Consider the following 15,803-nt stretch of genomic DNA (forward strand, 5'->3'; position numbering starts at 1 on the left):
AGAAAGAGAGGCAATACACATATCTGTAAGCTCTAAAGACCTATTTGGATCAAGCAGCAAGGGAACCATGCAGTGTCCACTCTTACTAGAGGGTACGGTGACCCCTCAGCAAGGGAGTCCAGGAGGGAGTCCAGTTCTTCCCCAATTACGTCCCCATCTGTGAAGTCCTCCACACTGTCAGGCACTGGCAGAGACACGCACTCTGGAGATGGGAGCAGGCTGGCAGCAGGGAGCGAGCTAGGCAGGCCCTTTGCATCTGAATCTGAGTGCAAAGGGGACAGCCCCTCGCTCGCAGGGATGGAGGTGGCCACAGGAGCCGGCAGGCACTGCAGGTCCATAGAGCAGTCTGCGATGGAGAAGAAACAGAGACAGTCAGTCACCCAGGAGGATGCAAGCAGAGCAAAGCCTGGCAAAACCAATACGTCAAATCACAAACACCAAGTATGTCCTGTTTCCAGAGAGGAGGGGCTCTGGTCTGCTCTTGCTCTTTGATATTTGCTCTCAGTCTCCGATGGCTCACTGATAGCTGAAATACGCTCTAAAGGCCAGTGCACACACTGACTGTCAGGATGTGTCAAGCAGTAACCAGAAAACCACAAAGCCTGTGGCTGACCAGCTACTGAATTTGCTGTGTCCAGGACAGAGGGCCAAGGGCACATAATCCAATTTCTATAGAACCCATCACCTGGTGTTTTCTTTAGTGTTCCTCAATAAGGCACTTGGCAGAGACCACTGCCTTCTCTGCTCCTTGGAGCTCTAACATCCCAGCTGAAGGCTTGCTTATTCGCACACACTCTCTAAACCCTCAGGCATCCTGGATGGCAAAAGATAAAACTACAGGGTCTTGCTGGGGTGAGCCAGAGATCAGAAGCACACACCAGGCTGTGCTAAAAATGTGTCCCTTGAAGTCCCATCAGCCTCACTCAGCTGTCTTTACCCAGGAAAATCCCCTGCTCTTGTGTGCTTCCTGATGTCTGCAGGTGGGAGGATGCTCCCCACGCTCCTCCCAACACCTCAGCACCAAACATCCCCTTAGAAACTTGTGTGATAAGGGTCGGGGCAGGAGAGAGGCAGGGATTTTTCCGAAGGTTTCCTTACTGCTCTGGTATACTACTGAAAAGGTAAGATGTTCCCATCATGCAAAATAAACCTCTGTTAAGTGAAGTTAAGGTTATAAGCACATATTCTTTACAGAAGAGCATTTTATTCTCCAGAAAAAAAAAAATTAAAGGTTAAAAAGAAGTTCAAATGTTAGAAAATCAGGAAATGAAGTATTACATTTGCAGTTCTCAAACCAAGCACCCAAACTACCTTAATTCTGCCCCTGTGCAGATGTCCTGGAATGAAAGAAAAGAAATCAGAAAAAGGTGCTGCCACCTCCATCCATACAGCAGTGGCTGCACTGTGCCTATGGTGGTCTAAAGCTATAAGCAAGGGAAAGTTTGGAGGTAGTGACAACAGCTTTCAAGGATTGAGAAGAATGGAAAGAAACTAGACAAGCTTCTGAGATGCAAATCTTGATCCAAGAAGAGATACTGAATCTTGTCTGCACAAGCTTTGTGTAGGCAGCCTTTGCAAGACTGCTGTCGCCCCTTTCTCACGGGCACCGAATGAGCCACAGTGCCATCCTCTACACTGCATACTCAGTGTCTGAGGACTGTGTCAATGTCCTTCTTAGAGCAAGCTCAGCAAACCAGCAATTCCTGCAAAACCTCAAATCCTGAACAACTCCGCAGCAGAGCTGACACGGGCACATGGGCCCCCTTACTTCCAAGGCAACACTGCCCCCTGCAACCTTTCCTCCTGGAGTTGTGAGCAGGAGGACAGCAGCCTAGGTTGCTGTACAAAGCACTAGAGGCCAAGCAATGACAAAGAAATGGCAGGGGGGAAACAGCAAGATACTGGTTCCTCTCCACAAACTCATTCATGCAATTAAAGGAGAGCGCATGTACTTGATGGGCTCCAACACACTTTTTCAGCATTGCAGCTGGACTCAGCCACCACAGGCAGTGGAGTGGCTCAAAGGAAGGCTGTAAATGCCCTTGGTTACACAGGAAGAGCTGTTTCTCAGATCAGGCCTGGCTCCAACCCCATGCTTCCTCTGCGATGAATTCTCTCAGCTGAACACCCTTTGGTGCGGACCCTCCAGCCACTCTCGGGAGCCAGCCATTCAGCTTCCCTTTGGTGCTGGCCTCATCGCTGGTAGTGCAGCCAGATTTCCCTCAGCACAAAGGGACGGCTTGTCCCTTCCCATTTTTCAGATGTTTTAATCTGGAGTACTGTCAAGATCCCTCTGAAGGCCAACGAGAAGTTCAGGACATGCCGGAGGGGCCAGGGACACGTGCAGAGGGGAATAAAAGGGTTCACAATGATACAGACTCAAGGGATCTAGAAGTTCAGACCTTCTCCAAGGAATGAATGAGACTCTCTCGTTCCCAGTCAGACTGGGAAGCAGAGAGAAATGCCCTCATACGACCTTAGAGGCCCCAAACCCTGAAAAACTGAATGTACGATGAAAAGGCAAAGAAAGATAAGGGATGTCTCACAGCTTGGTACAGGTTAGTGGGAAGAAGAGCAAGGAACCAAGAGACCCCACTGCCTGCAAGCAGAAAAAATGTCTGCTCCCCTCTCTGTGACTACCCAAACCCTCTCCTCCTTCCGGCTGCTTGCTCCCATTCCAGTCCATCTGATCTCCTCCCCTACGTCTCCTCTCATACACTGAGTTTCCTCACTAACCACCACGCCCACGTCTACTGTCCGTCTAGAAAGCTCATGCACTACCTGTGCTCACTTTAACGTTTGCTCCAACTTCAAAAAACAAAAACCACAAGCCTTCCTTGATGAACGGATCACAAGTACATCCCTGCCCCCCTGTGCCACTGCTCCAACACCACTAAGCCGCATGCATGTATTACTGTGAGTTCATTGAGGGTCTTGCCCATTCCTTCTCCTGAGCTCCTACCAAAACTAGCAGACCACGTTCCCCACTCGGGAGCTTCCCTGGCCACACCTGCCTGTCAGACAGAAATGAACAGAGTGCTTTTAAAAGCCCAATTTCTCACACTGCATCCCAAAAAGCAGTTGCTCCCCCCATGCGTCTACTCGCCAAAGGCCATACTGAGCCATATCTGAGCCATGATGTGTAGGGCAGGGCTGAGTTAATCAGCTGACTTCATGGAGGAAGGAACGACAGGAGTTTGCATCTCAAAAAAAAAAAAAAAAAAAAAAAAAAAACCACAAAAAAGCCAAAAACGGAACAACAAAAAACACCCCAAAATATCATAAACAAAAGCCCCCTACAGCCTTGTTAAGGGTTTCACTCAAGGCACCTGGCACCCACAGCTCTCCTAATGGCACGCCAATCTCAGGGCAGCGGGGAACACATCATTTCAGTGGTTTTGAAAAGATCTAGCAGAAAATGTTCTCTCTGCCTGAGCTGCAGCGAAGCTGGCATGCTGCTCCTGCACCAAGCCCTGACGAGACAAAGAGCCTCCTGGATGCAGTTGCTCTTCATTCTGCAGTGAGAGCCCAGCTCATCTTAGCACAGCAAATAACTGAAAAACTCTCCTTGTTCTGTGCAAGTGGGTCTTGTGCCCGCATGCAGCATTCTGTTACTGAACCAGCACTCAACAGTGTCATGGTTTTATGATTTTCGGTTACTGGTACTCCACATCATAACATCATGTAGTGAATGTACCTGGTTCTCGGAAGAGAAGGACTACTACATTCCCCACGGTACTTTGCTCCTCTGTTACCATTTTCCAGCCGGAGGGAAAAGATAAAAGCTCGCAGTATAAAAACTTGCAGAAACAGGGAGCTAACATGTGTTATTTTCCAAAATAGACACCAGAGCACCCTGATTATGAAATTAGTGTCTTTCTATAAAAAGAGTGATAGCTATCTGCAGTGCTAAGCCTGCACACTTAGCACTGCAGCTACCTTTCAAAAGAACAGAGACTGACACGCTCAGAGGCACAATTAAAATGCTCCAGCACACAACAAAGGGCAAAGCACGCAGCCAGCCTTCCTACAGGGGCAGAGTTAAGGTCACTTGATTCCCGGCATGAGAAAAGCAACCCCGTGGCCCTTGCTCTGCTCCTCCTCTGTGCCTAATGCAGCACAAGGCTCCCCCTGGGTCCTTCCCAACCCCCTTATTTTGAACTCCTCCATCTCAGCGACCTGGAGGACCGCACGTTCTCAGAGCACAGACAGCTGCCTACAGCCTTAACTTCACTTTATCTAGACTGTTTTGTCTGGGAATAACAGAAGAATCTCAGAAGCTGCGCCAAGCTCAACGTTAAGAAAGCAGAACTGGAGGAAGCTCTGTACATCTGCAGACCCTTCTAATTCCTGGAGATGTCCCTCACTGGGCCTGGACAGCAAGCTTTTCTGGAGGAGGTAAATAGGTATAAAAAAAAAAACTGGTTAGGTAAATACCGGTTAGGTAAAAACCAGTATAGGTAAATAACTGCTCAGCCTGTTTTTTCCTCTCAGACAGTGCCTCAATAACTGACTGCAAATCTGGAAGACACGAGGGGAAACCAGCTAAGGTAACAGCCCCTTATGCTCCTGCTTCCCATCATCTTTTCCTCCTCCTAGCTATCAAAGTCAGGAGCACTCAGACAGATGCAAATGCAAACCACAAACCTCTCAGGCCTGCCTGCCTGGTCAGGTACCATACTGACATCACAAAAATCAGAGAAGAGAAATGTCTTTACCTGTTTCGATGTCATCAATCGACCCCAAACCATTGGAAGTGGTCTGCAGAGGGCAAAGGAAAGAAGAGAGGAATTATCACCAGAAATTAATCTTTGAAAAGATATTCTCACTTCACAGATGAGACCCTTTACTACTCCTAAACACATCAGGCCCTTTCTTTCCCTTTATTGCCTCCTTCAGAGCAAGAACAGTAAAACCACCGAACTTTAAGAGTCCATTCATTCAAAGCCTATGCACTTTCACCTCCAGCAGTGGACAAGCCTTGATGCTGCAAAGTAATACCAACTCTGCATAATGCCCAACCACGAGAGCAAATCTGTGTATAGAATTGGGTTTTTTCCTGTGTGGGTGAGAAGGAATACTGTGTCCCAAGTCCCAGGACAAACCAGTCAGTCAGCCCTGTGCAGTGTGCGATCTGATTAGCCTGGTCTGACACAATGTTCCTTTTCTTAGTTCACATACTTTGCAATCTAATAACCACAAACTTCTACAGCAAACTCAAAACAGGAAAAGGTTTCCACCAAGACAACTGCTGACATGGAGCTCCAGGCAAGGAATAAAATAAGCCCATATTTTACAGAAACATAAACAGATGCAAGTACGCGCGCTTTCAGTTTAAACTTAGAAAGATACAAGTAAAGCATTGCCTTCTAAATACTGCATCTACTGCAATAGTTTGCACAACTTCTGGTCTTTGCAATATTTCAGTTTCCTGAAGATTTACAAATGAAAAACTAGGCACAACTTTACAAGAAAACAGACTTGCTCTCCTAGAAAGATGTGAAGGCAAGTCTCTGAGCACTGGCAGGTAAACTGGTTCTTTACTATCCCACCTTGTCAAACAAAATGTCAATTTTTATGGTTTTATTGTTTGCTTGCTTTAAGGAGTAGTGTGAAGTACCAAAGAGCCTGTAAAAACATCAATGCTTTTTTTAGCCAGTGATGGAACAAGGAATTCATGAATTTCTTATATTTCGGTTCAGTATTCACACAGAGCCCTGCCCAAGGATCTCCCAGGTCAAAGGACAAGACAAAGAATACACAAACCGTGTATGTACCTTGCTCAGTTCTGGACAACAAAACCATACTGCTTGATTTGATCTCGTATCTTTCCCCAGCAGCTGCATTTCCTGATTTTTACTTAGGGTTGTCCTAACTATGTAAAAAGCTGAAAACTGAAACTTATTTAAAATACAAAAGAAGACAACCGTTCTCAATAGCTAAGAAAAGTAACTGTCGCCACTGATCTGTTGACAGTAAAAATGCTTTCACTAGAAATATTTTCAAAGAAATAAATTTCCTTAACAATATTCCTTAAAAGGTTGTCCTGGTTTTGGCCGGGACAGTATTAACTTTCTTCTTAGTAGCTGCTATAGTGTTGCATTTTGGATTTAGGATGAGAATAATATTGATAACACACCGACGTTTCACTGGTTGCCAAGCAGTGCTTGCACTAACCAAAGACTTTTAAGCTTCTTGTACTGCCCCACCAGTAAGAAGAAGCTGGCATAGGACAGAACCAGGACAGGACACAAACTGGCCAAAGGGATATCCCATGCCATGTGGTATTATGCTAACCAGTGAAACTGGGAGGTGGTGACTTGGGCTGCAGATGCTTGGGGACGGGTTGAGCATCACTCAGTGGTGAGCAATTGCATCGTGCATCACTTGCTTTGTACATTATTTATCACTATTATTATTTTCCCTTCCTTTTCTGTCCTATTACATTGTCTGTCTCAATCCATGAGTTCTACCCTTTTCCCAGTTCTCTCCTATATCCTACAGCTGGAAGGAGCGAGAGAACAGCTGTGGGTGCTTAGCTGCCAGTGGTGTTAAATCATGACAAAGGGGAATACACTAATTAGTACTTTTACATTCTAAAAGACAGCTATCGATGTGTACGTAAATAAAGCTCAGAAGCATTCCAGTAGCAATCCATCCACAGTAATAACTAGATGCCAGCTGTACCTGATTTGACGAATTGACGGACGTGCCGTTACTGAGTAGAGAGAATGTTTCCAATTCCTGCTGCAAGGAAGAGACATGACTTAGAACAGAGACAGCCCACAAACGCTTATAAACTGGGTAAAGCTGGGGCACGATACGGTTTTTCTTTCAGGCACTGTCTTGCCTTTTCATTACAACATAACTGCTTTGGGAAGGCATTACAGCACTGGAATGAAAGCTGTGAGTCAGCACAAAAGATAGCAAGGTGTTATCAAAATACCAATCCCTACATGTCAAGTAATAAAAAAGCATTTTGTCCTTTTTTGTTTCTGTTTTTGCAACAAATCAGAGTGGTGTAAGCCCATCAGAGTTCAGTAACGTGAAAACAGCAAAAATGTGGCAGGGTCAATTAACACAATGAGCAGCTACAAAAAGTATTTTCCAAGTAAAACTTCCTTTTCTTTGAGAAAGAATCATTTCAGAGTGCTGAAAGTTGCTGCAGCATTGAAGGGTTTGGGGTGGGTCAATCACATGAGGTTTGTCATTGAGTGGAATACGACATCAGAGCTACGCTTTTCCCAAAAGCTCTCTGCAGACTGGATGCCCAGGAACCACATCACCAAACGCTTTAAGGGTTCCCTGGAGGTGTCCAACACACCGCTGTGCAGGGGGCTGAGGGAAGCACGCTGACAGTCATCCCATGGACATTCAGTGAACACAAGCTAGTGCTGCTTTCTCCTGAAAACGCACCCCATGATTTCACATGACCAAAGCAGATTTATCTAAGAGGGCCAGCAGTGGCCTAACGCCCTCTAGCTCCATCCCAGAGCATACATTTTGATACCAACAGAGTACACTGTACTATGGCACTTTCTTTCAAAGCCAGGTAACAGATCCAGCCACTGGGGTCCACTAACTGGACCAACAGCTCGATTTTTGCTGCCTTCTTTCCTAGCATCTGACCGTATGTGTATCTGCCACATTCCTGGTACAGGGAAAGGACTGTGAAGCCCCAAACCTCTTTTGGGCTCAGGCCACGTGTCCCTATCTTCATGGAAGTGCAGGCTCCTACTACATCAGAGACTTTTCCTGCAGCACCTGCCCAACTTTGCTGGAGACACAAGGAACATCCTAGAACATCCGCTAGACCCAGGGCAGCAGCGGGCTCAGAAACTGACCAAGGCAAAGGTGAGTCAGAGGGTCAGGGCAAGGAGGGGAGCCCATGGCCCACAGCAGGGATTGCAGGGTAGTACACCTGTGTCCACAGCTGCAAAGCAGCACCTACCACTTTTGCAGAAGTAAATCTGAAAGAACCAAAGACAGTCTCCAGGAAAAAAAATTTAAAAAAATTAAAAAGTCATACCTGAGGCCTTTTATATGCTTTCCGAACCCTCAGTCCCAGCTTCTGGGCAAGCTCCTGTCCCAGCTGCGTGACGCTCTCATCCTGGGGACAAAAGCATTGGAAGGACACTTTCAGCTTTGTGTCTTCGTGGCAGACAAAACAAACAGGAATGCAGCTGTCTGCACGGCTGTGCCAAGAAGCCTCTCTTGTAGATAGCAGCAGAACAACCCTACTGAGGCCATGCAGACCAGAATGCTCCTGTCATTCCTGCTGAGATACTGAGGTTGCTCCATCCCCTCCAGTTCTGCCTGGACTAACCTGCCACAAACCTCTTCACTTACTTATCATCAGCAACTCCTTCCTTGTGCTTTCCTTTCTCTCCCTGTTGGCAAAAATACTAGCATATTTCAGCAGTTTCTTCAAAGAAAAACATCATACCTGCCCAATCTATTGCAATATCCCTTCTTAGTGCTACGATATCTCCCTCACCTACAACCCTGAAGCTTGCTCTCTTCTCTCTACTTACCATGTAACTCTGGTCTTTACAATTTATTTCTCCCTACAGGTCTATTTTTTCCCTTTCAGCCCCTCACTAGCCTCTGGTTCTTCCACCCCATTGCATCAGTAACTTTTCCCCTCAATTTGAAATGCCACCTTTTGGCTGAATTTCTTCCCCCACATCCTCAACACTGGTTTGGTCACTCTCTTCTCTGAAGTCAGTGAAGAAAAAATCCAATTTGCAGGCCTGAGGTTTGGGACTGGGAGCTTACTCACTCTTTGCCATTCTCAAGATTTTTCTTTAGACTCCCTTTTCCTCAGCCAAATGCCACACTCAGCTGCTTACTGCCTCCCACCTAAACAAGGAGATGCTCAACAAGGGCTCACAAAATGCTCTTCTCCAGCATCCTAAAAAACCTCCCCTTTGTGCCATCCCAAAAGCAGACCACAGAGAAGCATCAGCCTCACCATGTGGGGAATCTCTGCAAACTATCAGCACTGAATGTCTGCACCCAGTTAAGTTAACTCTGCTAGACAGTGAGTCAACTGAGTGGCACTCCTTCATCACTGTAAGTTTTAATATATGATCTGCTTCTCAGCTGTTACAGCAACACAAGCTGGAAGCACCTCATTGCTCCAGAGGCCCAGCAACTGGTGTAACTGAAACAGAACTGAGACGATGGATAGTCTGATTTGCCTTTGATGTGGAAAAGGCTTACGATTTCTGTTAATCAGATAATAAGGCAATGGCATACTTTAACTTACAAGACTGAACTGTTCAGAGCCAGGAATGCAGGTGTCTTGATAAAGAATTTGTAAGGTTGAGCTATCCTGACCCAGAAAAGTTAGATAAAATGTCCGTAGACCACCATGGCCATTAATGCTTCAACCACATATTAAAGTGGCTCAACTACACTGTGAGATTCAGCCACATACAGTTTTACACAAACAGATGTATTAGACGGTTTTATTTATGAAAGGATTCAAGAAATAGTTCTTTAAAACTCCCCTAACACGATACCTTCAACATGTTTTGGTCACCTTCTTCCGCCAAGTCAAGGAAACGGTGAATACAAAAGAGGCAACTTAACTGCTAACAAGACTTGGCTTTACAAGATTGTTTCTGTAATTCTAACAGGAAAAAAATAACTTCTGCTGAAGTAGTTGCCTTTTTCTTCTAACAGGATTACTTTGATGGATCAGAATTAAATTTAGCAAAGATGACCGGTACTCACTGGGATGTAATCACAGTCTGCTTACTTGTTCAATATCTAGCCTAAAAGGAAGCTCAATAAAAGCACTGCAAGGAAAATACCTAGGGTCTAGTACATGCAGACAGTCCCCTCTGAAGGCAAAAAGTTTACACATCTGTGAACATAACTAATCAAGGACCCCTCCACATATCCCTCAAGAAATAAAAACATTTTATCAGCTTGCCTTAGCAATTATTAACTAAAACATCAGACATTCTTATCTAAAACAGGAAAAACAAGTATGTTTCCTTACAGGGCTCCAGTCTGCATTCGTGCCATGCTCACAAGTCACTCTCATTAGGCATATAAAAAGGGCTAATTAAAACAGCTTCGTGGCCTTAGTTCACATTCTGTTAGGGCAACTTTTTACTCTTTGTGAATAGGGCAGCAAACCTGCTGCCACTAGCCAGTGTCTCTGGCTGGTACTGTCTGCAGATGGTGACTTGGACTGAAGAAATACGAGCATTCAAAGATCCCCTCTGAGCTGAGGGAAAATTCCTGGACAGAAGCATGTCACCAAGTATAGCCAGCTTTCCTCTCCTGCTATCCTCAGGCTTCACGCTAAATGTTGAGTGATGGAAGAGCAGGGTGGTGAGCCCCAGAAATCAAGAAAAGCTGTATGTAAAAAAACTTACATGGGGGAGGGACAGCAGACATCGGCTATTACACTCATACGCTTCTTTGTGTCTTCCAAGTTCATTCAAAGAGCGAGCTTTACGGAAGAGCGCTCGGATGTTCTCCTTGTCAAGACCTAAAGCCTTTTCACTGTCTTCCAGTGCCTTCTCGTACAACCCCTGCGTGGAAGAAACCACCAAAAGTCAGCACAGCAGGTAAGCCCTTCTCTGTGTGAATCCAAGTGTTGTATCCCCCAGCAGAAATGTAAAAGCATGGAAAAAGACAGTTGGAAATCCATTCACTGCATTCTGTTAATTCTGGCAAAACACAGAAAACTTCAAAGTTAATGAACAGCACAATTTAGGCTGCCTGAACAACCTTATCTTGCTTCCCAGCTTTTTAGAGCCTGAGCATTTCAGAATCATTTTCCATACATGTACTGAATGCTCTTCCATGACCCAAAGCCTTCCCACTGTCTTCCAGTGCCTCACAGGCATGGGGAGGTAGGCAAACTTCCAGAGCAATATTCAGTCAGTACAGGAAAGGCACTGGCTCTTTACGACTGAATTTCCAGAGTGCATGAACTCCTCAACAACGTGGACGTGAACTGCCTTCTCAGTACCTTAGGCCTGGCCAACAAAAGCAGCCCCCTACTCCTTTACATCATTCCTGTGGCTTTGCAAGACACAGTGTGATAGCGAGGAGATATCAAAGCTCTCTGTGTGTCACCATCTCCTTCACTGCTGGGGGCTGACTCCCCTCCTGACATGTTTTCCAACTGCATGACACCCAAAGCAATTCATCTGTCCTCCTCCCTGACTCCTGGGGATGCCTTGGGAAGGCACTCACCATGGCAAAGTAGCAGGCAGCTCGGTTGACATGCAGCTTGCACAGGAGTTCCTTTGGGATGGTCACCTCATCAGAGGCTGCATAATCTGCCACGTTCAGCCCTTCTACATACTGCACCAGCGAAAGCTTGAAATCCTTCTCTCGAAACAAATCATTGCCCTCTGCAAACAAGTTTCTCACCAGCTTCTGCAAGAAGGCCTGGACAGCAGGGACAGAGCAAACAGATTGAAATGGATACAGAGAGACAGAAGTAGTTTCCCAATTTCCCAGTCCTTTCTATATTTCAGCAACCTGTCTGCCCACCAAGGTTATCCCACATCCCCACTCTCCCCTAAAGCATGAGTATTTTGGTAGAGGAGAATAATCCAGTCAAATCTCCTCCCTTCTTGATCCCTGAGGTATCTTCTCCTTCCATTGGAAGTTTTCCTTCTCAGAATATTTAAAGCTTTACATTTTAGACAAACTGTGAATCATCCGTATTCTCTACTCTTGCTCTCTCTTCTTGTTTGTAAATTAATGGCTGTGCTACAGAACAAATCTTGTTAACCTAAGGGTTCCCAACTTCAGAAAAAAAAACAACTTGTAATTACCTCATAATCTTCTTGGCTTAAGGGTAATGTAGACCTGAAAAAAAGAAGAGAAAATGCTCATGATTCAGGCATCCACATAAACACTTGCTTTTGTCTGATGAAGAAACCATCTTTTTGGTCCTGTTTTGATTATCTCAGTGATTTACTGAATGTTTCATCACTTAAAAGACAGCTGGGGTGAAGAGAACACAATTAGGGAACATTATGCTCAGTGATGGACACAGTGATATCAAGAGATGGTCAGGTTCCAAACGTATTTGAGACAAGAGGAATCTTATTCTCAGCTATTTTCTGTGCGTATGTGATATTTTGTCATGTGTCTTCAGACAGCCACCTATAAAAAAAACATTTCTGAGAAAATCTCATGAGAGATTGTCATGGAAAATGGGAGCATAAATGCACCTAGCCCTGATGAGAGGCAACAGATTGGTCACTTCAAGACCTCCTCAAATCTTCTGTGCAATCACAGAAAAGACAATGATAAACACAGTCACTTTCCTCTCTGTTACCTCAGCCACATGTCTTTAGGCCTACACCACAAACACAATGAAAGGAGAAAACAATGGAGGTGCTAGAAGCCATTCAATTCTCGCTGCCTTGGCCAAGACTGCCAGGCCGTGCCCTAGAACTGGCAGTGCTTGTGTGGGCAACACCTGCCCCACAACAGCACTGAGACACAGGCAAAAGGTTCTGTTCTTCAAATCAGAGCACCTGTTTGGCCCACATATATTATTTCTCCTGAAGGAGACAACACAAAGCTTTCAAGAAATCCTTGGAGACCTTCATGCCCCTCATCACCTTTGAAATACAGCACCATATATATGGTCTTACTGGTCAGAGAATAAACTTTTTAAAATGTCATCAGTACTATACCTTAAAATTAACTACAGGAAATGTAACGGTTTTGTAAGAAACATTCATGCTGCTTATAAAATTGGACTACCCAAAACAAGTCAATGAATAACACTTTCCCTGGTTCAGAGTTCAAGACACATTCCAAAAGCACAGACAACATCCTGTATTTCTAAATTATTTCATTTATGGAAATCCTATGCATTTTTATAAACGTTACCAAAACAAGCCTCACAGCTGTCTGCCTGAGACTGGTTATCAGCTACACATAATTTCAAACTGGGGTAAAAATACGACGGCCGTGCCATGGGATGTCAGTATACAACTTGGAAGAGTTGGCTTTTTTTCCTACTGTGGATGCACAGATTTCATAGTAACTCAAAGCACACCTTAAGAAAGCATAACAAAATAAATCTGGTTATAATCTTGTTTCTTCCCTACTCGCCATGCAGCTTGGACCTTAACGCTTTTGCTAACTCAGCCACTGGAGGGAAAAGCACGACTACACTTCACAAGGAAGTGCCTGAACTCATAGCTACCACACAGGAAATCACCACAAGCTCTAGGCGGCCACAAAATATTTGCAGAAGAGTGACTGGAGGCAACTACCAGGTTGGCAACTGCAGAAGAGTCCAGGTCATCTCCTTCTGGTAACAGCAGTGTACAAGGCACCTGGCATTTACCCTTTGCTTTCCCCACCTACACAACAGGAATACTATCTTCCTAAGAAAGGTGAGTAGGAAGAACTTGATTCTTGCAATCCTCGATACAAAAATTGGTGGTCAGCTCCCAAGCCACAGGAAACAATGAGGTTATCCACTTACTGAATGAATTGAAGTCCTTTCTCTATTTCTTGTTTTCTCTTCTGTCTCTCCATTATAATCTCTGCAAAGGAATAAAGAACAACAACAACAACAAAAAAGGAATGAGTCATTACAGGTCTTGCTGGCAGTTAAGCAGCACAGTACTTTGCGCGTGCTTCAACTTACTACTAACAAAATGTACCAGTCCAAATGCCCAGAACACCGAAGCCCATGATTTACCACACAGCAGACAAAGGACAGCAAGCAGCTCACTACCCGGTATCTGCTTTTTCTCACATGCCACTGCCAGGATACACAGGCAAAGAGGAACTGCTACAATTTGAGCTCTCTGCTTAGACTGCCAATAAACAAAGCAATGGGAATCAACTGCAATCATGACTGCCTTCTAGGAAAGGGGGAAAAATAAACGCTTCCCCGCACTGGCAGCGATTTCAGGAATTTGTACATGGACCCTCCCATGATAAGCAATTCTGACCACCGGGCCAGACTTAAACTGGTTTACAACATCATTGCATACCAAACAAGTAATTTATGTGGGGTTGTCTGGAATCATATCACAGAGAGGCACTGGGAAGGAGGTGGAATTTCTTGCTGTGGTACACATAAAAGGACAGTGAGGGACCTCAACAATGGATATTTTGTGCTGCAAATCAGTTAACAAGTACAGCAGAGACTTGGGAATGCTCCCTGGGAGCGGGAACAGGGCTCCAGGATGCTCCAGGGAGAGGGGACCCCCCATTCTGCAGTGCTTTGAACTGTGGCCTCAGGAAGACTCAGGGGAGAGTTTTCCCATAGGCATGCACACAGATGTACAAAGACAGCAAGCTCAAAAACACTGAGATGAGACAAAACTGAAGACAACATGCATTCACAGCCTGGGATTACCTCTGAAAAGATCAGGACAAAAACAAGAGTCATTTCTCTACGCTACAACAGCTTGGAGAGCATTACCACCTGGCTCCCTTTCATATTACAGATGTTTCTACCAATCTAATGTATCTTGCAGTACCTACAGCACAACCAGTCCAGACCAGCATGAAAGAACCTTTAAGGTACATGAAAATCAATCCTGGCAGCTAAGCAAGCCCTTATTGATTATGTTCCGCACTACGCAAAATGCAGAATGGCTGATACTTGCCCTTTACCAGGAAGGACAGTTAGGCAAAAAAAGATAGGGATGAGATAAAGACCAAGAAGAAAAGGTAGCAGAAGGAAGGGCTTGAAAGTGATACTGTGTTGTTTCTAAGTCATCAGACATTAGATATGAGAGCAATCTGGTCCAAACAGCAGGCAGAAGATTTTAGGCAGCTGTATGTGGAATGGGATGGGCAGCACTGCAAGCAGGGGAATGCCAGAATGCCAGCAGACAAGGTGAGTGATGATCAGTGTCTCTGTAAAGGTTTTTAACAGAAGCAATTGAGAAGAGCTTGTAGACCTCAGCACACTACCGCCAGAAGGCCTGAAATGGTTTATAAATAACCTGGATAATAAGCAATCAGGAAGAAAGAAATTTAACAAGGAGACTGTGAGGTTAATATGAACACAGAAGCTACAAGCAGACAGGTTTGAATGGTAGAAAATAAGACAGTCGCCTCATTCAGTATTTCTCCTCTCATGAAACTCTGAGAAGACAGAAGTAAGGGAGAACAGACCAGATGAAGAAAAGAAGTAGGAGCTATGTGCACACAGACAGCAGTGAAAGCCGGGGAAAAATGACAAGCTTGTCCTCCTCGGAGAAGCCTTGCTCTTGCTGCTCCTCATCCAAGCCACGCTGGAGAGAACAAAAGGAACAGAAGGAAAGTTGTGGGCCACAGACCTGATGGAAAGGGAGATTATTGGTGGCTGTGGGGAGATCAGTGGAACGCTGGCTGTTCATCACAAACTCAATGGCTGCACTCCAAAAACACTGTGGCACATCTTCACAATTGTGTTTATCCACACAACTGATACATCACCTTAAAAAGCTTCTGATACACGCAGCATGCTTCAAGTGTGCTACTGAGCTCAGCTCTTTTCTCAAAGTACTACTGCAAGGAGTGAGGAAGAGAAGATCAGTACCTGTTCTGATGGCTATCCTGATCTACTGCTAAACATCTTCCATAACAGGATATGGGCATGTGTTACAACCAGAACTCGTCGCTGCTACTTGCCCACAGAGAGTGGCATTCAAACATTGCTGACCAAAAGCTGGAGTGGGGCCAAAAACCTACAGGAAAAGGCTCTGAAACATCTCCTTCCCACAGTTACCCAACTCCTCCTTCATCCTGGAGTTCCCCTCCTGTTTTTAATCTCCTCACCACAGCCACCACATCCA

At 45.2% G+C, this 15,803-nt stretch overlaps 1 protein-coding gene across 12 annotated transcripts in view; it reads right to left on the reverse strand.

Annotated features, from left to right (window-relative positions):
- ZC3H7B (zinc finger CCCH-type containing 7B) overlaps positions 1-15,803 on the reverse strand; it is a 44,989-nt gene that overhangs the window by 25,550 nt on the left and 3,636 nt on the right. For 10 of the 12 annotated variants that reach the window (XM_021384306.1, XM_021384314.1, XM_021384298.1 and 7 more), the window contains 8 exons: positions 13,490-13,550; positions 11,814-11,847; positions 11,224-11,421; positions 10,395-10,553; positions 8,030-8,110; positions 6,688-6,747; positions 4,719-4,761; positions 87-346 (listed from right to left, as the gene is read on the reverse strand). In XM_021384306.1, coding sequence (XP_021239981.1) covers positions 87-346; positions 4,719-4,761; positions 6,688-6,747; positions 8,030-8,110; positions 10,395-10,553; positions 11,224-11,421; positions 11,814-11,847; positions 13,490-13,542 — 888 coding nt within the window. In that variant the 5' untranslated portion in view covers positions 13,543-13,550. Of the gene's footprint in view, positions 1-86; positions 347-4,718; positions 4,762-6,687; positions 6,748-8,029; positions 8,111-10,394; positions 10,554-11,223; positions 11,422-11,813; positions 11,848-13,489; positions 13,551-15,803 lie in introns of those variants that run through there. The other 2 variants (XM_021384341.1, XM_021384251.1) reach the window with 1 other exon arrangement.

This window comes from Numida meleagris, chromosome 1 (genome assembly GCF_002078875.1).
Source record: "Numida meleagris isolate 19003 breed g44 Domestic line chromosome 1, NumMel1.0, whole genome shotgun sequence".
NCBI classification, from domain to species: domain Eukaryota; kingdom Metazoa; phylum Chordata; class Aves; order Galliformes; family Numididae; genus Numida; species Numida meleagris.